This window comes from Grampus griseus (genome assembly GCF_964374135.1).
Source record: "Grampus griseus genome assembly, chromosome: 7".
Classification (NCBI taxonomy): Eukaryota; Metazoa; Chordata; class Mammalia; order Artiodactyla; family Delphinidae; genus Grampus; species Grampus griseus.
Window position 1 is genome coordinate 1,347,618 of NC_139001.1, and position 21,354 is coordinate 1,368,971.

Consider the following 21,354-nt stretch of genomic DNA (forward strand, 5'->3'; position numbering starts at 1 on the left):
ATGTCTCGGCACAGGTGTTTTTTCATGTTGTCCGTTTGTCTTGGTGGCTTGGGAGGGGCTTGCTCTGCACTAGTCCACCAGAAGCTGGACGTACTCGTCGCTTTACCCAGTGACACGGGGAGGCTGTTTGGCAGGTTTTCATCGTTGTTAAGTTCTGTCTTATTTTTAATCTGTGAGCATTAAAGGGAATCTATTAATACTGTATTGGACTTACAATTTTAAAGTTTAGAAATGTTGAAATTTTTAATCAATATTTAAATGATTGGGGAAATCTAACTTTTAAAATGCTTAACTGTTTTTAAAAAATAACTTCATTTTTTAGAACGGTTTTAGCGTTACAGAAAGATGAAGGTACTGGAGAGTTCTCATATACCCCAGCTTCCCATATTAACGTCTTATATTTGTGGTATATTTGTTACCAATACTGAACAATATTGATACATGTTACTAACTAAAGTCCATACCTTATTCAGATTTCCATCGTTTTCTCCCTAATGTCCTTTTTCTGTCCCAGGATCCCATGCAGAATAGCACGTGACTTTCAATTGTCACGTCTCCATCGGCCCCTCCTGGCTGTGACGACTTCTCAGACTTTGCTTGTTTTTAGTGATTCTGACAGTTTTGAGGAGTACTGGTCAGGTGTCTTACAGAATGTCCATCAACTGCAGTTTGTCTGGTGTTTTCCTTACAATTAGCCTGGATGTGTGTGTTTGGGGGAGAAAGACCACAGGGTTAAGTACCATCAACGTGACACATCACTGCTGGTGTTGACGTTGACACCTGGCTGAGGTATGTCTGTCAGGCCTCTCCGCTGTGTCTTTGCTCTTTCCCCCTTCCCAGAAGTCACCATGCCTGCCGTAGCCTTTATATTTGTCTGTGGGGTAAAAATTGTGTGACTGTTTAGAGGAATGCTGTTTTCTGAAAGGAAATTTAGTTGCTTGATATTTTAAAAAATGATAAATTGAAATTAGAATGTAAATAGGGTGACTATATTTCTTCATTCACAGAATTTCTTTTGAGTGTTGAAGACATGAGCAACAGTTATTACCAAATTTCCCTCTAGAAAGCGTGTTATGAGGGATAAAGACGAATGAGTGAAGCCCTTCTGTGAGCGTCTTCTGCAGCTGTTTGTAGCTGGAAAGGTTTGTTGCTCCTCAGAGAAGGTTCCCTGGCCAGGCTGCAGAGCGTATTTCTAGAAACGCCCAGGCGAGCGGCCGGGAGGCTGGTGTGTCTGAGACACCGAGACACCGGTTGGTTCCCTGCAGGGAGGGAGCCAGCAGTTTGGGAACATTTTAAGGAATTGTTTCTTTTAGAGAAGGACTGGTTCAGTATTAGAGTGGAGGGTGTTTTGTGGCCATTTATTTCCTGGAATAAGGGGGGGTTGATGGGGTGCTTTTTTATGGCAGTGGTCTGTAGAAATCAGTTTCCCTGGTTCCTCATATTCTAGGAAAAAAAAAAATTAATGTTAAGTATGTTTTAGCCAAACTCCACTGACAACGTGAGAAGTTTATACAGTTGACCCTTGAACAACGTGGGGGCATATAACTTACAGGCGGGCCTCGATGTCCACGGTCTGTGGTTCCCCCGTCCGTGGATTCAGCCACCCAGGGCCCGGGTGGCACGGTAGTGTTGACAATCGAGAAGTACCCACAGATGAGTGGCCCCACAGAGTTGAGCCCACGTTGTTCGGGCTCCACTGTATCATCCTGACTAATACAACAAGGGGATAAACTTAGAGACACACTTCATGGCTTCATGAGGAGCTTGAAGGGCACTTGCACTGTGCTTATGGAGACACTTGGGAAGCCTGAGGAGGGAGGTGTTCTCGTAATACATCCATTATATCGTATGCATATTTTATGGTGGATATGGAACTTGTTGATACTTTGTGGCTGGAAATTATTGGCCAACACTTCTAATTCTTGGAAAAAGTCATGCAATGTCCTTTTGTGTTTTTTTTTCTTTAAACACAGAAAAAGTAAACCAAAATTTATTCATATGCATATGGGGAATTATAAAATAAGTAGGTGGTAAATGGCTAAAATTAGACGCTTACATGATTAACTTCAGAAGGGAAAGGGAGGGGCAACAAGAAGCTTGCATCAGAAGAACAAATTTTGTTCCTAGGGGAACAAACGGGAGGTAAGAAAATTTGTGATACTAATTGTTTATGCAGGTGCAAGTGGTATTTTCCATATGTTCATGGCCATAAACACCCCAGCAATAGGAATTTATGACAGTTTCTTCTTTCTTTAAAAAATTAATTAATTAATTAATTTATGGCTGTATTGGGTCTTTGTTGCTGTGCACGGGCTTTCTCTGGTTGTGGCGAGCAGGGGCTACCCTTCGTTGCGGTGCGTGGGCTTCTTGTTGTGGAGCACAGGCTCTAGGTGTGCGGGCTTCAGTAGTTGCAGCACTCGGGCTCTGTAGTTGTGGCTCGTGGGCCCTAGAGTGCAGGCTCAGTAGTTGTGGCGCATGGGCTTAGTTGTTCCGCGGCATGTGGGATCCTCCTGGACCAGGGCTCAAACCTGTGTCCCATGCATTGGCAGGTGGCTTCTTAACCACTGCACCACCAGGGAAGTCCCTTTATGACAGTTTCTTCCCCAGAAGTGTCTGCTTCCTTTTTTTTTTTTTTAAATGAAATATTATGGTCTCCTTTTCTCTTTCAGGAACTTTCTACTCTTCCTGTCTTTGGTGTTTTAGAGTTTAACCAAGATAGGTCTAGATTGAAATTTCTTTTTTGTTACGTGGGTACTTTCTGATTTGTTGGTAGGATCTTATTCCTTGCTTCTGTTTTCAGTTTCTTCTCTTGCTTTAAACATCTTAAATGCAGTCACTGTCTTTTGTGTGTGATCTCAGGTTTGGAGGCCTGACTCTGTCGTTTATTGTTTCCTCTGATTCTTACCCGTGGTGGCTTATTTCCTTCTGCATTTTGGAGACTTTGGACACTGAGTTCATGCTTCGTGGGTATTTATCCCTGGACCCCAGGGACGTTTGATTTCAGGTGAACCCAGACTCTCTCGGTGTAAGCACGCCCCAAATATTTCGTTCACGGGGCATCCTGTGTTGTTTGCTCACGCTGACAGCCCCGCTCCTGGAAGGTCTGTTGCCGCCTCCAGGCCCTGAGATGCAGGAGGAACCGGGATTTAAGCTTCCTTTGCTGCTTGTGGGATTCCAGGCCCCACATGGTGAGGATTGGAACCCCACACTTGTGTGAGGACAGGCTGAGGCTGTGAATTCTTAAGACGCCCGCTGAGACCCCCTTGCCGTCAGGGCGCTTTCTTCCCTCCCGCCTTCCCCTGAGGGTGCGCCCTCAGAGCTGTGCATATGTGCAGAGGTGCATCACAGGTGTCCACCTGCACGGGGCGCCGCTTTGCCTTGCCTCCCAGCGGCTCTGCAGATGCCCCGGGGTGGCGGGGGCTGCAACTCTCCCTCTGGTTTCCAGCTCGCTCTTCATTTCAGCCCCTTATGATTTCTCGCAGAGCCCATCAGTGCATTTAAAAGCATTTGTAGAGGTTTTATATCACGAGGTTTTTCAGGGTATCGGGCTGTTGTTTTGCTGGAAATGGAAGGCGTCTGTTTCTCTGTATGATCTGAAAGCTGATTTGGTGCTGGTTCTTCCCATGTCCCTTCCACAGAGGGTCCAAGTGGGGAGCTCTGTGTCTTCCTTTGCTCAGTGAACCCCCGGGATGGAGAAATCTTTCAGTCCCCAGCGTTGAAGGCGTAGGAGGGAAACGCAGAGGATAAAAGGCTTGTGCGGTGATGGGAGGATTCTGTCCAGGAGAGCTATTCGGGCATCTCCAGAGCACTGAGTGGCACGAGGGATGGTGGCTCAGCCCGCGCACGTGGTGCTGAGCCTGACGTTGCAGACACGCCCCAGTGGGGTCATCTCAGGCCGTGTTCTACATCGAGTCACTTACCCCTCAGCCAACACTTTCTGTTGCAGGCACTGTTCTGAGCACTGGGGATATTGGGGAATAAGACAGAGTTGGGGGAGGAATGGGCAAGCGATCACCAAATACGTGGGGGGGCCTCTGAGTGCTGTGGGGCGGAAGTAAAGCCGTCCCGGGTGGGAGCTGTTTTGTGGAGAGAGGCCTTGGGTACCAGAAGACGTGGGTGTCCCGGCTGCACTTGCGCGGAGGGGGCAGGGTCGGGAGGTAGAGGCAGGCTTGGCACGTTCTAGGAAAGGAAGAGTCCACGTGGTGAAATGGAGGGGCGGGCCCAGTGCAGGTGAGGTGAGAAGGTAGCAGGGCGCGCGCAGCAAGGGCCTGTGGGCTGTGGTGTGAGGACTTTGGTTGAAGTCGTAGCAAAGCTGTGGCCCGTTGGCATGCTCTGAGCGATAGAATCTGAACCACGTGTTAGGAGGATGGCTCTGCGTGCCGTGTTGGGTGTCGACTGGGGCACGGGTGGAGGCGGGGAAGCAGAGCTTCAGGGTGTGGGTGAGAGACGACGGGGGCATGGCTGTGACCAGGACAAGCTCACCTTCCTTCCCCGCAGCTGCTGTCTCCCGGGGCAACCTTGCTGTTCCCTGTGCAGCCAGATTTGTTCTTACTCCCTAGGTTTTCAAAACTAAACTATCATTGAAGGATTCAAACGAAAGAGGGTCCACAGGGGAAGGGCTGTGACTGCGAGACAGCAGAGTGGGCACCTGAGGTCCCTGCGATGGACGTGGGTATTGGTCTTACGACTTTCAGACTCACGTGTATGGTCCTAGGAAGAGAGTGGGGAGCAGTGTAGACCACACCTGGGTGTGCTCTGAACTGGATGCTGGTGGCAGTGGGGACGATGTGGGGGTGCAGGGGATTCCTAAGAGGGGGAGTTGCTTGTGGCAACAGTGGCCTTTCGTTGTAGACCGTCAGGCACTCTGGTTTATGGATAGCTTTCCTTTAGAGGCTGGACAGACTCAGGGGGGCCGGGGCCTGAGCTGGGAAGTGTCCAGGTCACAGGGCCCAGGCAACTCATTTTGCTTCCTGGGCGTTTGTAATTCTTTCTTTTGCTTGCCCTTGTGTAGTTTGAGGTGCACGCTGACATTTGGGCATGCGTTCTGCATGACTTATGCCCCGACAGGTGGCCCATATCCTGGGAAGGGGCCTGTTTTTCCGGGAACTTCTTCATGGGGCCTCTGAGCTCTTGCAGCCCTGGAGTTGGGCGCGTGCTTTCTGGCTCCGCAGCGTGCAGTGATACGTTTCCGTGGTGGCCACGCTTGTCACACCGCAGAGCCAGGAAGGGGCCCTGGGAGCTCCCCTGTCCTGTGTATTCATCTGGCGCCCATTCGTTGCGCTCTCAGTGCCAGACGCGGCTCTAAGGACACAGAGCTCTGGAGAGTCACCGACCGGTGGGGGCGACAGACACGTGGACACAGGATGTGACGAGGTTCCCGCTGGGGGCTGACGGGGGAGAGGGCTTCACGGTGGTGGCCCGGGTGTTGGGATTACAGGACGAGGGGGTGAGCCGAGTCGTCAGGAGCCTGGGGGCCTGGGTCTTCTCCGAGAGGAGAAGGCTGGAGGGCTGGAGGCCGCCGGGACGGGGCTGCCGCGGGCAGGGGGGCTGGTGTGTTGGCTCCGGGGCGTGTGTTCATGACGGGAAGGGGGAGTGGTGAGGACTGGGAACCGAGGCAGGTCCCGGGGGCTCCCGGCTGCTCGGGGATCCTGAGTCTCGCTGCGGGGAAAGGGCTTTTGTGGGCCCCTGGGATGAGCCGCGGGCTTTGTTTAGAATCACTGACTGCAAGAAGCCCTGTGAGGAGAACCTGAGAGACGAGGGAAGGGCGTGAGGCTCGGGGGCCAGCCCAGGGCGACACTGGTAGGAGGAGGTGTGCGGCAGAAGCGGGGTGGAGGTCGGGTCAGGAAGGCATCTCCCCGCGGCCGCGCACCTGGGGCACCCGGGGCGGCGGGAGCAGGCGGGAGTCGGGGAGGCTGGCCTGAGGGTGAGGCCAGAGGGTCACGGTGGGAGCGGGCCTGAGGGCACGGGACGGGAGCGGGGTGGGGGAGGAGGCTGACGAAGTGGCCTCGCTGGCCAGCTTTGAGCCCCCGTGTGGGTGGGCCCCGCGCTGTGCCCACAGGAAGGCATGACAGTTCTCGTCGCCGCTGGTAGGTGAGGCCCCGCGGCTCCGGGAGGGCAGGTGAGGCCACGGCATCTGCCGTCCATGGCAGGCAGCCCTTCACGCCCACGTCCCGGCTGGGGCCACGGGGCCTCCCGTGCAGCCTGGGCCGGCGGCTCGTGGCACAGTTCACGTGTCAGCACTGCCCCTTCAGCTGTGTGGTGGCCCTGGGGCCTCCACTAGTGCGGAGCGACCTTTTTAGGAGAGAAGGGAGCTCGGGTTTTCATAGAACAGAAGAACTCGTAACGTCGGTTTGGTTTGGTTTGGTGGATCTGGTGGCCTGGGTGTGTGGCTCAGTCCTGTGGCTGGACCGGCTGGGGTCCTGCTGGCCTTCAGCCTCCCCTCTGGTGTCCAGGGCCTGCCCGGGGCTCTCAGGGGCGTGAGTCCCCGGAGCCTGAGAAGCATGTGTCAACGCAGTTTTCATGCACACAGCCCCCCCCATTTTCTGTTTGGAAGTGACCCTATAGACAAATTCATGTAAATACCTAGTGTGTGCATGAGCGCCTGCTAATTCTTTTAAGTCATTTTTCAGGCACTGTGCCAGGTCACTTTTTGTTACTGTGCAGCCCTCCCTTGGGGTAGACAAGCTGTGAGTCGGTCTCCACTTTACCGATTCCATCTCTTTCCAATTTAAGGAGGCCAGATGCTGTTAAGATACTGCGTTCCTTCCACGAATCCGATCTTGTCCAAGACAGTTGCTAGGACAACAGGATCTTCGGTTTTCTCTCCTGCTATTTTTATTTCTTTACTATCTCAGGTTACTATTTTCATTTTCCGTATCAAGTTCCTCTTTACCATTTTTAAAAATAGAGACGTTTAATAACTTTAATATGTTAACACTGTATGTTCTTGCCTTTACGAAGTTCACCTTAATAAAGACGAAGCCGCAGCAAACAGCAAGGCCTTAGGATCGATGTGCCTAAACCCGCAGAAGAAGAAAGGTACCGGCTCGCTCGTTTCATGTTTCCTCTCGATGTTCAGACCTTAGTTAGGGCTTAATTTGGTATTTATCTTTTATGTTAAAACACCGATTCTCAGTTTAGAAGTCGTTTAACGTGAAAGTAGGTGCTCAGTGTCTTCAGTCTGTCCTTCATTAGTTGTGGCTGGAGGAGGCACGCACCCCTCTGCCCTCAGTGCATGCCCCGTGGAAAGCTCATGATCGAAGTCCAGTGTTCGTCTCCATGTCCCGTTATTTATATTTCTGCGTGCAGGAAATAACGTATGTCCCTTGGAGAAGAAAGTTAGTGATAAAAGGTAGACGTTCTACCAGGTGCACTGATTGGTGTGCAGTTGCAGGTTTTCTCAGGGACCTGCTGGTGCGAAATGATAGGGTAGTGTTTCACACGCACCCTGGCCCACCAGGGGTGCCTGGACTTTGCGTGTGTCCAGTCATTACTTGGGTTTTAGAATTTTTAGGACACATCCCGCTTCCAGGTATTTGAACGGGCGCTTGAGTTAGGAGCTTTGCTTCTTCACGGTTAATATGAGTTAAATGGATTCAGACATTTAAAGTATATGATGTTGTGACACGTGTGGTGTGAAGATGGGACCTCAGTGTGGATGTATGTGTAATAGGCTGTGGTGTTCGTGTGCTAAAAATAGGAGGCACTCATTTTTAAAATAAAAAGATTGTTTTTGAAAATGGACTTTGATAAAATAAGATTTTTTGGAAGTTGATTTCATTTTTTTTATACTTGATTTATGTTTAACGGTAATGGAAAATTGGGGGAATTGTATATCAGAGAAGTGACTTTAATAACTAATTTCTCTGGTGCTCTTCTTTAAAATTAATGAGAAATTCTTAGCCGGGCTCATCAGCATTCGTATGCAGTAATGAGTAACAGGGGTGGGCGATTGGAGTCCCCGAGCCACCCCGCAGTTAGTTAGTAGTTTCCAGCTCCTTAGTGCATCTAGACAGAGCAGAGTCAATAGTACCTAATAGTACCATTTACTGCCCCAGTGGAGTAGAGCAGATCCAGAAGAGGCAAGGCGTGGTCCATCCTTTTTCAAAAAATTCTCCTTTTTACGGTAATACAGCATAGGATTTGACGCTAGAATTACGACATATACTTAGTCCTCCAGGAAAACTCTTCCAACCAGGAAACCCGGAGCATCACTGACTACCCCTGAGGTGGTGCTAAGAAATAAAAGTGCCCCCGCTCCCCGGGTAGTTCTTTGAGGCACACGTAAAAGGGCAGGAAAAGCGGGGCCTTCCCAGGGCAGGATAGTTGTGGACTGGACCCTGACATGCGTCCTGCAGTCTCCCAGCGGCAGAGCTCAGTGTGTACCGGGTGACAGGAGGGGAAAGCTCCACGTGGTGCAGGGACTTCACGTGCTAACAGCGCACGGAGACGCCGTTTAATACAGCGGATACCTGCAGGGGGTGGTGGGCAAGACGTTCCTGGACTCGAGAGTCAGAGCATCTGGGCTCGGGTGTCAGCCTGCCTCTTCTCGCCTGGTGACCTCGAGTGCGTCACTTAACATCTTTTACCTCCGAGACAGTGCCTGCCTGCTGACCTCCCGTGTCCGATCCCAAGGCGGTGCTGGGGCTGGCAGGCAGGCCGCCCTCTAGGATCCAAGTCCATCTTCATTGCGGCAGGCATCACCAAGGTGGGTACCCATAGGATGGGACGGTGGACTCGGGGGTTCCCAGGAGTGGTGCTGGCTCCCTCAGCTTGAGGAAAGGTGCCGTGGAGGAGCGGGCATCGTTTAGGGCAGGCGTTCAGGAGGAAGAGAGAGACGCTCAGGAGGGCGCTCCAGGGAGGGCAGCCAGTGCTGGGGAGAGCGGGTCCGCGCACGTCCAGGAGGCTCGCTGTGGGCCCGTGAGGACCCTCGATTCGTCTGATGGGGGCTGAGCAGCGGGGGTGTGGTCGGCTTTCTCCCGAATGGTGTTTCCAAGGGCATCGGGTCATCAGACTCACTGAGTGTTCTTTCCCCCCGAATCGTTAGTTTTCATAAAGCGGCAGTTTTCTTACGGGACTTCTTCCCTGAGAGTGATTCTCTAGCTGGTAGGTAACTGCGCGCAGTAGCAGCTGGGGCTGCAGAGTTAGACGTTCTCTGAGCAGAAACCGAAGTACCGGCACCGAGGTCATCCATTGAAGGGGGCGCGCCCGTGACCTTTGTGCTGTCAGCCGCCTCCGGGGAGGGGCTTCCTGGGTCAGGGCGAGGCGCTTCTGCTGAGGGACCCGCTGCTCCTGACCTGCTCACGTTTCAGCCCTGCAGCAGCGTCTTACTCCCTCTTTCCCTGGCTTCTGTGTGCTAGTTGATTGTTTAACGTGGTTCTGTTTCATTCCCTCCGTTGACCTATCCGCTGCACCTCTTTATCTCATCGTTAGTGACTGCTGTGAGGTGTGCAGTGCACACACCTTTACCTTGTCACGGTCCCCCAGAAAGCCAGCATCGGGCCACGTCACACATGACGCGAGCCCCTCGCAGCCGGCTTCTCTCCCCCCTTCTGTCCTCTGTGCTGTTACGCGTGTGTATTTCACTTCCACACATGTTAGGAACCTCAGGATATACTGTTACTACTTTGGCTTTAAACAGTTCATTCGAGCTTTTTATTCCGTCTTTCCTCCTTCCTGCCCTTCCTCCTGCAGCTGTGGTTCCTGCTGTGCTCGGTTCCTTCATGCAGGTCCAGGTTTCACCTGGCTGAGCAGAGCCCCCTTCAATAGCTGAGCTCCTACTACAGGCCTGCTAGTGATGACTTCTATTAGCCGTTGTTTAGAAAGATATGTATTTCCATTTCATTTTGGTAGATTTTTCATTCATCATAGAATTCTGGGTTGACGGTTGTTTTCTGCCAACACTGAAGATACTCCATAGATTCCTGGCTTGCACAGTTTCTGATGAGAAATATGAAATTATTCTTATCTTTGGCCCTTGTACCTAATGGAGCTTTTTTCTCTGGCTGCTTTTAAGACCTTCCCTTACTCTCTCTTTAATTATTATGCGCTCCTGTGGTTTCCTCTCTGTTTGTCCGGCTTGGCGTTTACTGAGTTTCTTGGTGGTGAGGGTTTCTAGTTTTCCTATCATTTGGAAAATGTTTGGTCGTTATTTCTTCAGATCATTTTCCTCCCCCATCGAGGACTCTGAGTGCACATATGCTGGATGACTTGATCCTGTCCCACAGGCCACTAAGGGTCTGTCCATTTGTCCTTGACCTTTTCTCTCTGTGTCTTGTTTGGGATAGTTTCTGTTGCTCAGTCTTCAAGTTCACTGCTGTTTTCTTCTGCGGTTACATGTAATAACGCTATTAATTCATTGCGTTAGTTTGGGTCCTCCGAGAAACAGAAGCCAGGATGGGAGTAAACACTGATGAGGTTTTGGAGGGAAGCCCCTGTGAAGGATAAAGGGACCAGACCTGAAGTGGAAGGAGTCTGGCCCTGTGACAGGGAAGCGGGGAGGAGGAGATTGGGGAGGAACAGTCCAGGAAGGGTTTGGCCAGGCCGACGGGGTGTCCTAGAGCCAAAGGCTCCTGCTGAAAGAGGCCCACGGCCCACGGATGGGCTGCCATGGAACTTCTGCTGCTCTTGGTCGTGGGCTGCACCCTTACGTGGGAGGCGTGGCCTCTGCGTGAGCAGGGTGGCGGGCCCAGAGGGTCAGCACCTGGGCCCTCGGCCACTCGGGCCTCCTCGCAGCAGGGCATCTGAGCAGCACATCTGCATGGCTGCCACACCTACCCAGTGGAATCTGTGTTTCGGGAATCCTGGGTCTTTTAAATTCTGGAAGTTCTTTTTATATTTTCCAGTTCTTTCATTGTTTTCTTTTTCCATTTAATTTCTTGATTACATTGAGTATTTTTATAGCTGTTTTAATGTCCTTGTTTCCTAATCCATCATCTTTGTCATGTCCTTAGTCTGCTTGACTTTTTTTGCCCTGGTTACAGGCTACATTTCTCTCTCTCACGTGTCTAGAACATCGGTTGCCGTAAGTCATGAGCTTTTATGTTTGTGAGCACCAGGTTTTGTTTCATTCTGTTGAATGGCAGGCAGTTAAGATACTTGCAAGTCAGTTTAAGCTTTCGGGGCTTGATGTTTAACCGTTTTGGTGGGTCTAGAGCAGCCTGTCTTCTAGGGAAGGGTTAGCCCGGTCCCCGGTGTGCAGTGGGCGGTCCCTCTGCTCTGGCTGGCTCAGCCCCAGGGCAGCTCTTGGACTGCTCACCCGGAGACACCCTGGGACGTCCTTTGCCTGGGGTGCTCTCCACCCGCCGCGGGGGCACCGCCCCACGCACCCTGCCTGCTGCTCAGCTAGAGACCAAACGCGCTGGATGGACGTGGCTCTTTTCTGCCCCGGTCCTTACCCCTGGCACTCAGCCCATGTCCCCTTGGCACTCAGCAGTGCCACCAGCACACTCAGGTGGCCCAGTTTCCAGATGCGTGTGGCCAGGGGTTGAGTCCAGGCCCTGTTACTCCCTCGTGGCGGGAACTACAGGCATCACCTGGCATGGGTTGGCCTCTCGCTTGGGCTGTCCCTAGTGGCGCCGCTAGAGGCCAAGGTGACTGAGGTCGTGGCCATCAGGGAGCAGCTTTCCACGCCCGGCGGCTCCAGCAGGACGCGCTCCACCCCATCCTGTCACCCTTGCCCCCCCGTCCTCCTGACCGTGTCCTCTTCTCCTCTGTCCGGGTCCGTCAGGGAGGACTTCTGCATCCCCTCCACTCCTCCAGCACTTTCCACCTGCTACCATCCCACTTCCCAACTGGTTTATATGTTCTGTGTATTTTATAAGGTTAGAGAAGATGGGACTTTTATTCGTGTCTCAAAGCAGCCAGGACACAGTGTATCAAATGTAGAAGGAATGCACAGTTTCCTCCAGGAGGATGAGTGCATATATGTTTCTCTTCTCAGCTGGCTTTTGTCCAAGCAGCTGCCAGTTTAAGCCCGTGCCGGCATCTCTAAGCTGCGTGTGACAGCAGTGCCTGGGAGGAGCAGCCTCTGTGAGCCCAGACCTCTTGAGCCACTCACGGCACCCATGCCGTCCCGGCCTGTAGCGTGTAGAGATGGGCGCCTTTTCCTAAAATCACAACTCACCCAGGGTTTAAAGTGTCCTCACAGTCAAACTTAGCAGCATCACTTTGTTTCAGCCGCACCACCCTGAGCTCAGACCTACCATGCCTGCGGCTCCCCGGCCTGACCCAGGACAAAACTGACTGCGGGCCCGCGGCCAGGAGTCACGCTCTCGTGCTGACGGTCGGACGAGGTGCCCGCGTCAGCTTCTGAGAGATGCTCCCGCCAGGAGGTCCGGGGCCACTCCATCCTCACAGGGCCACAGAGCGTGTTTTCTCAAGTGGTGAATGTGGTGGACTGGGGCTGGGCGGTTTGAAGGCTGGCTTAAAGAAGCAGATGCAGGTATGAGGTGATGAAAAGGAAGCAGCTTTGTTTTGCTTTCTCGTTGTGAAGCATCCCAAATGGGAGCCCTCCTGGGGTTCTCTGTTGGCTTAACTGCACTGAAAGGGAACCCTGAGGGTCTGGGGACCCTTGTCTGGGTATGAAGGGCCAGTTAGGTGCTGCCCCAGGAGGTCCAGAGAGCAGATTTTGTGATGCAGTTAATAGACGCTGGCTGCACTCAGCGGTTCCACATCCTGCGAGTTTTTATTCTCTGCTCTGTGGTTTAAAATTTGATTTGCAAAGAAGACAGCAGAGCCAAGCTGTGGCCTCCCGGCCCTTCCTCAGCAGGTGCTGGGGGCTGGCCCGGTGCCGGTGTGCTGGTGTCGGCGAAGCTTGAAAACCTTTCCGATGAAAAGAAACCACTTTCTGGTGTGATAAAAATTACGGAGTGATAAAAATTAAGATTGTTCTTTTATTGCTGCAGCAGTTGTGTATTCATAGCAGTTGGCTGGGAACGTCTTTGTGGACAGACAGGGAGAGACCACGTGGGGAGATGCACCCGCGGCTCCTGCTTTGTGGCCCCTCTGCCCCCGTCCTGGTTCTTGTTCCCAGGGGGTGGCCGCTCTCCACGGCCTCAGCGCGGCCTCTCTCTCGTTGTACAGACACGCCCAGTGTCTCTGTCATAAAACGCAGAACAAGCTGCATGGGTTTTCTGTAGCAGCTGTAACGAACGGCCACCGGCGGAGCGGGTGAGAAGGTGCCCGTGTCATTTTCCGGTTCTGGAGGTCAGAGCACAAACCCAGGCGAGGGGCTGTGCTCCCACTGGGGCTCTGGGGAGCCTCTGCTTCTTTCCTTTCCAGCTTCTAGGGCCCCTCGCGCCTTGGCTCCCGTCCCCGGTCAGGCCAACCTCTGCTTCTGCCACCGCATCTCCTGACCTGACCCTCTCCCAGGACCCTCATGATGACCCTGGGCCCACCTGTCAGTCCAGGGCGGTCTCCCCGCCTCGAGGTCCCGGCTGAATCATGTCTGCACAGGCACAGGGTCTGGGGGTGAGGGCGTGGGAGTCTAGGGGGAATTTTGCGATCTCAGTACCCCCTTGACACAGAGGCTCTGCTCACACCCCGTCTCCGCACACAGCGCCCCCTGCTCGCAGGCTCCGGGGCCCCTCCTCTCCTCGGGTTCTCCCCCGCGCCGTCCTCGCTGGGATGGCGGCCCCTCCCTCGAGATGCCGGGGCGGCAGCTGTGCACCTGGGTCTCCAGCAGAGCCCCGCTTTCTCGGCCACTGACTCAGCTCCCCACCTTCCCGTTGGTGGTCTCCCCGCGGCGGCCCACGCGCTGCTTCCATTCCGCTTGGGAGCCAACCGGGGTGCCCGCCTTCCTGGGGGGGTGCCCGCCTTCCTGGGGCGCCACCCGCCTCTCCCCCGCTCGTGCTCCGCTGTGCTGCCCAGGCTCTCCTGAGCCCTTAAGGCCCGTGGAGGTCGCTGAGACCCTCGCGCAGGGCCGCACTTGCAGCTCTTCCGGCCCAGCGACCACCTTCTGTCGCAGTGCCTGTCGGAGTTGGAGAGCAGGGGCGCCGCCCTCACTCCCGGGTCCTCCCGCCACTCCTGTCCCCTGCTCCTCCCGTGGCCACGCCAGGTGTCCCCGCTCACCCCGTCCCCGGGCTCTGCTGCCCCGTGTGCGCCCCCCGCCGGCTCCCCCTTGGCGGGCACCCTGGGCCGTCGTGTGCCACTGGCTCCCTTCCCAGTCTCCGCCCAAGAGGATGACTCCTGGGGGGGAGCCGGGTGTTTCTTTTCAACTCTGTTGTATACCCAGGATGCTCCTAGCACCTGGACGAGACCTTGTGCACAGAGGCTCCCAGGGCCGGAAGCTGCGGTCAGCCTGCACTTCGGTCCTCCCCACTTACAGGTCCCCACTTCTCTCCACGTCCTGCAGCCGCGCACGCCCACTGCAGGCCTGTGCACCTGCCAGAGGGGACGCAGGCTCAGTGCCGGGATGGGTAGTGTGGCCGCGGGGCGTGTCCAGGCAGGGCTGTGTCTGGCCTCGGGTGTGACTGTGACCGCCCTCCTTGCACTGTAGCCTCTGCCTCCACCTCGGTGTGGCTGGTAATGAATGCCCTCTGCTGATGAGAATCAAGGAAAGGCGGATTTCTTTCTTAAGCTGCTTCAGTACTTGTTCTCAAGGGCAAAGTGTGGAAGATTTTTGTGTGCAGTATGTAGTGTGTACTTATCTACTGTTGGACCACATTAACTGGAAGGTAGGAAAAAGAAAACTCCGTATTTTGTCCCCACTGTTAACTGGATGAATCTCATTGTGCTTTGCCTGTTCCCTGCCCGGCCCACGCAAGACTCCTTCCAGCCTGGCCTTCAGAGCCAGGCTTCCACGCTCCACGGTGGAGGCCAACCCCGTGACGCGCCATCCCAGCCTGTGGACCCCTCGTCCTCGCCGCAGGCTCCCTTCCCCTGGGAGCCCTCCTGGCCATGTGAGGGAGCCTCTGTGCCCCTCCAGGTCTACCCTGTGTGTGCCCTGCACCCCTGGGGCCCCTGCCCCCGATTTGTGGTGGGGCCCGTGGCAGGAGGTGCTGGCAGGAGACGGGCAGGTGGGGCAGAGAGAGGGGCTGAGACACCTCCCCTCCCGCCCTCTCCCCCCCGAAAGCTGCGGCTCCCCTAGGTCAGGGCCACTTCTGCCCGAGGCTCCACGGCCACCCTCCCAGCAGCAGCACGGACACGCGGGTTGGCCACTGGCGTTTGTAGCCCCCCCAGCAGCATGGAGGCTCCCGAGGGCAGGGTCGTGTTGTGCTTCCTTCCGCGGGACCCCTCACCCTTACAGTGGGACCGCCAGAAGCAGGCCCTGCCGGCGCGGGGAGGGCAAGGGTGGAGTGGAGGAAGCCGTCAGGTGAGCTGCGGGGACGGACGGACGTTGTAAACTGCTGGTGACCACGGCTTTCCCTCCCGCAGCTGCCGGGCCGCAGGTACAGCCCTGGGTACAACGAGGACGTGGGGGACAGATGGATCTGGCTGAAGTGACGGCCGCCTCCGTGGAAGCTGCCTCGCGAGGATGGAGGTGCACCCGGGCCGCCTGACTCCCCTGGACTCCACGTAGCTTAACATCGGGGGTGGGAGTGAGTGATCCTGAAGTTGCACAGTGGAAGAAACGGCCCAGCAGACGGCAGTCTGCCCTGCAGTGTACTTACGGGAGTGGAAGGAGGCACCCCCGTTTAAAGGGGGGCCCTCCAGCTTTATTCTGGGACGATGATCACTGGGGAGAAACAGTCTGCTGGAAAGAGCAGGTGTCACTTGGAGAATCTCATTTCGTCACAGTCATGCTCTGTGTCAGGCAGGTTTTGTACACTGTGTGTTCAGACTTCAAGAAATAAAACCGTTCCTGTGGCACATCCCTCCATTATACATCTGCCCACACGCGTACGCGCCACACACGTGTGTACGCACACACACTTACCATTAGCCAACAGTTGGCTTTGATGTGGTTTGGTTTGATCAAGACATATATTAGGATTGAAGAGTTTTTCTGAAGCATTTCTTCTTTTTGTTTTAGAATGTAACTACCACATTAGAGAAAAAGGAAAAAAAGCAAAGAGGAAATACCAAAAAGAGGAAGCAGTTACCCTAGATTCACAGAGCAGAGTATTGGCTGTGAAAGGGCTTTGGGAAGAGTCTCCTGTGACGGCCCCCGTCGCTGGTGGTGCGACTCCTTCCTGAGGGGACTTCCAAGCACAGAGTGTCAGTGGGAAAAACACAAAAGCAAAACATACTCTCTTAATCACCTGAAAGTCAAGTTGTTGATCAAAACTGAGTCACGTGAGAGAAAATCGCACTTGCTTATCCACCTCTGTTGAAACTTAGAAACAAAAGTAAGATTTCCTGAAGGCCAATTGCTGAGGTCCGCGTTTTAGTTGCGGAGTTAAGCTGTGAGTCCTGTTAAGTTGGGTTTTCTACTGTGGAGCCCCACTGTGTTCAGCATGGTCCCTCCGAGCCCGCACGTGTCTATTTAAATGTAAATGAATTAAAATCCACGTCCTCAGTTGCTCTGGCCACAGCTCAGGTGCTCGGAAGCCACGTGGCCCGTGGCTTCCGTCCCGGACGGCGCAGGCGAGACGGCATCCTCACTGTGGAAGGTGCCCTCCGGCGTGGCTGTGTTGGAGCTCCCGCTGGCCCCCGCACCATCCTTCCTTTCCCTCCCTCCCTCCCCTCGCCCGTCTCTCCCTCTCTCTCTCTTTGGATTTTAAGAACTGAACGTAAAGATTCCCAGCAGTTTCCGAGTTGGAGTCTAGATTTAAGTGGGCGACATTTTGCATTTCACTAAAACCCAAAGCGCTTTCACGGTTGACTGAAAGTGCGCCAGGCGTGGGGCCAGTCCTGCAGTCTCGTGGCCCGGGCGCCGCACAGACCCCTTAGAGAGGGGAGGACGGAAGAGGCGACCACGTTCTACTGTCCTGGCTGCTCTGGCGTCTGGGCCGTAACGGGCCAGCGCGTCCCTTCTCTCGCCGCCACCCTGCAGTGTCCCTCCCGCCGGGGTCGGCGTGCGTGTGGCCAGAGGACTTGGGTGGCAGACAGGCCTCTCGGGCGGGCAAGGCCGGTTCCAGCTTTGGGGGCAGCCTACACCCCCGACGGGGTGTGGCTCTGTGATTGGTGGGGCTGAGAGGGTGAATGGTGTCACGTTCGGTGGTTCCTTTTCCGTGAGGTTGGGCAGAAGAGCAAGTGGATGGTGCCCAAGTCTCTGCACATTGAAGCCCCGAGGGGCCCGGCCGACGCCGCGTCTTCCCCCAGAGCTGCCGCGTCGTCGCCTCACAAGAATGCTCGCAGCCCTGAGCAGACCCAGGGTGGCAGTCAGATTGCATTCTGAGTGTTTCCTGCTCGAGGATCGGGACGGAACGACGCGGTTACATGTCTTGCAGGTGTGTGTTTCCAGGCGAGAGACTCTGTATTGAGGAAAAAGTGCTCATTCTTTTCCTAAAGTACATTTTTTGTTCTATCAGGTTTTGTAAGCAGAAAGGTGAGAACGGCGGCTGCCCAGAGGGAAACGACAGACGGTTTCTTCCGTCCACCCTAGCCGGTGGGTCGCCCCGGCCTCACCATCCCCCGCTGGCCGCAGCCGTTCAGCAGTTACCCGCTGGGGCCCGCAGCCTCGTGCCGACAAGGCGTGTGGCCCAGCGAGGGCAGGTGACGAGGCTCCTGAGACGGCAGGTGTGCCGAGGACTCTCTGGTTACGTTGTTCTCATCTGATCTCGAGGGCTGGGGTCTGTGATACAACAGGAATGAAAGGCGCGCCTGCCTTGCCTGCCAAAAAAGCCCCTTTTGTTTGTCAAAGCCTCCCCCCCCCTTCAGCCACCAGCTTGGCTTGGGACCTTGCTGTGTCCTGTGTCCTTACCAGTTACCCGTTTCTGGGCTGGTCGTCCTTAGAGGTGTTTGTACGTGTCAGAACGAAGGAAGCCTTCAGCTGCCTTTTTGTAGGAGAGCACGGTCCGTGCTCGCACTGGGTGCAGATCAGTGAGACTCGGGCATTGGCAGAGCGCGGGTGGAGAGAAAGCTGCAGTTACTGTCACGTTGGGCTTCAGAGGAGACGCCTGTGTGGGCGGCAGCCCCTGGCTGGTCAGGACTGGGTGAATGGAAGCGTGCGCCCGAGGGATTCGGGGCTTTCACGTGGCTGCAAATGAAAGGCGGGAACCTGAGGCTTCCTTTGGGGACATCGGGAAAACGCAAGGGCAGCGGCTCTGGTGCCACCCCGCTGCAGGGACCGCCTGATACTTTTTTGAATTTTGCTGAGGAAAGTGTGCTTTTAAGTCCACATCCAGGACTTGAACCAGAGGTTTCCTCGGGGAGGTGCTGGGGGATTGGCCAGGATGAACCTGGGGTGTTGGGACCCTCGGGGCTGTAGGAAGAGGTGACGCTTCCCCGCGCAGCGTGGTCACCGGGCTCGCAGTTTGGCTCAAGTTGCCCTCAGGATTCTCCCCTCAGGAAGCAGTGAAGCGTGGTCAGACTTTACCTTCAAACACGTAAATAAATGCCACATCTATACCGTTGACTTACTAGTCTTGAAATTCTTGACGAAAAATTGTAATAAGAGGAATGACGTGTGTTTCACAAGTGGTGCTTCCTAGTTGAGGTTCTGAAGCTCCGTGCTTAGACCCGGCTGCTGCTGGTAATTTGGAGAGTACTCAGGTTGGTACCATGTAGTTTCATGGAATTAACTTTTTGTTAATCACGAGGCTATGCTAGTGACTAATAAAATCCCAGCTTTTCATTTTTAAAAAGGCCTTTTCCTCGGCATGGTTTGCGTGGCGGTGGGTTCTTTAATACGTGGGTGTGTGGAGCCTCCTGGGTCCCAGGCACCATGTGCGGCCCTGGACGGAGGGCAAAGAAGAAACAGACACCAACCGCAGCTCCAGATGTCCGGTCCCTCGTGCGGAGAAGCGCTGGACGCCGTGAGGCTCGGTGACCGGCAGGGTGAGCGTGTCGGCCGAGGAGGTCCAGGCCGGCCCCCGGGCCACCCCAGCACCGACTCGGGAGCTGAGGTCGGGGGACAGTGTGGCTTTGGGAGGTGGCCGGGCCGAGGTCCTGGGAGGCTCTGGGCCGGGAAGACGGCCGGGGATGTGACCCCCGGCAAGAGCTGCATCCGGAGGTGGACGGAGAGCCTGGTGGGTGGGGACCAGGTGGGGCAGGGAAGCACGTGGGGACAGCTGGGAGCAGAGGCCAGGGTCCTGTTAAATTCCGAGTTTTCCACTGGGCCTTCTTGTAAAGTCAGTCCGCACGCCAGAAGTACACGAGGGTGAGCACGTGCCCGTTCCTCGTTGCTGAGCCTTCGTCTGCTTGGGAAGCGCCGTGAAGAGATGGCTGGGGGTCACCGGGGGCAGCCTCGCCCGGGCTGAGCATTCCCTCCCGAGACGCAGGGACACTCGGGCCGGGGAGGCCACGTCTTCTCCGAGTGTCGCAGTGGAGTGTACAGCTGGAGCCCTTTCGTGGGAGTCTGGGAGCCTGAAGGAGGACGTCGACTTTAATCTCCCAGACGTGTGCTAAGTGAGGCCAGGGCCCTGGCCGGACGGGAGCCAGTGCTAAGCCCCCTCCTGCTTGCGCTGCTGCTCCCACCTGTTCTCCCTCTAGAGGAGTCACCTGACACGTGGTGAAGACGCCAGTGTTTTTGCTTGAGTTTGTGCGTCTCACCTGTGTGGCCCTGGGGGCTCACCTGGGCTCACGTGGGCGGCGCGTCAGCAGGGGGGTGTCCAGAGCTCAGTTTTCTGTCGGGGGCCAGGGATGAGCGTGTCTGCGTCAGCGCGGCATGTGTCTCCAGGGATGACTCCAGGCCCCTGACCTGGCCCCGGCCCCTTGTCCTGTTGCTGCCTCCTCTCCTGTCCCAGTCCCGGGGCACCCAGCCCATCCCCCTGCGGCGTGGGTGCATGCAGCCCCGAGCCTTGCTGCTGCCGCCCTTCCTGCCCTTGGTCCCTCAGCGGGGAGGCAGTGCTGCCGCCGGAGGAGAGCATGTCTGCGGAGGGAGCCGGCGGCGGAGTCCACGCAGAGCTCGTGGGTCGGTGGCTGCCCCCTCCCCCAGTGCCGCCCTCAGCTTCCCCGCCTCCTCAGCCTAGGCTGCCTGTGGGCGGCCCTGGAGGGGGGTCTTCAGTGGACTCACAACTCTCACCCTCACCTCGTAGGCTCTTCCGTCCGGGTACCGGGCACTGTGAGCCTGGAGCTGAGGGGCCCTGTGGGCCGGACCCGGATGAGGAGGCCTGGGCACCGAGCGCTGGCTTGGCCGCTGGACAGCCGCATCCTGGTCCCGTTGCCATGAGCTCTCTGCCATCCTGAGGCCTGGACGCCCCCGCTGGCGCCCGGTCATCACACAGCCAGGCACCCCGAGGGCCCCTCCACCCTCCTCTGGCCCCTTCACATTCTGCAGAAGGGTCTTCCCCCACCCCCAGCCCCCCAAGTGCTGAGGTTGCCGAGATGACCTGCTCTCAGGGCAGTTTTCCACATATATACATCTATAGTATTTGTGTACTTCATGTGAGGCTTGCTTTCTTAGGAGATAAATGCAATAAACCCGTTTCTGTTGAAATAAAAAGCAAGACTTGCAACGCACCCGTCAAAGCTGAAATGAAAATGAATCCCTTCTGCGAAGGGGGACAGTCTTGCCAAGAGAATGTAGCTTAGATGCAGAAAGAATTCCAGCTGGCAAGAAATCCCCAGTGCAAAAAGCCGGCACGTGAGCCGCTTGTCCGAGGAAGCGTGGCTGCCCGTGGCAGGGAGGGGTGGCGGCGGTGACGGCGGTGACGCCTGGGTCTTAGGACCCTTGTTTCCAGAACGAACTCGAAGCCAGCGTCATGGCGTCAGTCACTGCCTGCCAGCCGTGCCGTGCAGTCAGGCATCTCTGGTCTTGCTCTGGCTTTTTCCAGCTGTCAGCAGGTTTTACATCTGTGAGTACAAAAAAAAATCGAATGATAGTCTTTACCTGGTCAGAGGTGGCTGGAAAGACCCCAGACCTTCTTCTTTGTTGTAACATAAAACAGCCCTTTTCTCTCCGCCAACAAGTCTCATCACGTTTGCTCTCTCGTGGGTCCATGTCTGTTGCTGCTGCTTCCCTCGAAGGTGCAGGGTCGGCCGAGTGTGCAGTCACCTCGCCCTCCTTAGGAGCCGCTCCTGTGCCCTGACGCCGCTGCTCTGGAAGCCGGTTGGCGGTGGACCACCCCCCTACACCCCGGGGCCGGGACGTACCCCAGAGGAAGCTGTGGCAAGCGCACATGGGGACGCTGGGGGACTGGCTTTTCCCTGCAGGGCCAGGCCTGGAGCCCGGGTGAGGCAGCGGTGGGGAGCCGTCCTGTGAAGGGCGGTGTCCGGTGCATGGAGCGGGTGTCCAGGCGGGAGGGGCCCACGGTGGGTGCCCGGAGCCCCGCGCGATTCTGCAGGGCGCACTCGGCGGGGCCTGGGGTG

General features: G+C 55.7%; 1 protein-coding gene across 1 annotated transcript in view; it reads left to right on the forward strand.

Annotated features, from left to right (window-relative positions):
- The window catches only part of NDUFA10 (NADH:ubiquinone oxidoreductase subunit A10), a 49,150-nt gene extending 33,325 nt beyond the window's left edge, over positions 1-15,825 (forward strand). The window contains exon 10 of the mRNA XM_082658176.1: positions 15,376-15,825. Coding sequence (XP_082514302.1) covers positions 15,376-15,444 — 69 coding nt within the window. The 3' untranslated portion in view covers positions 15,445-15,825. The remainder of the gene's footprint in view (positions 1-15,375) is intronic.
- Positions 15,826-21,354: the final 5,529 nt, after the last annotated feature.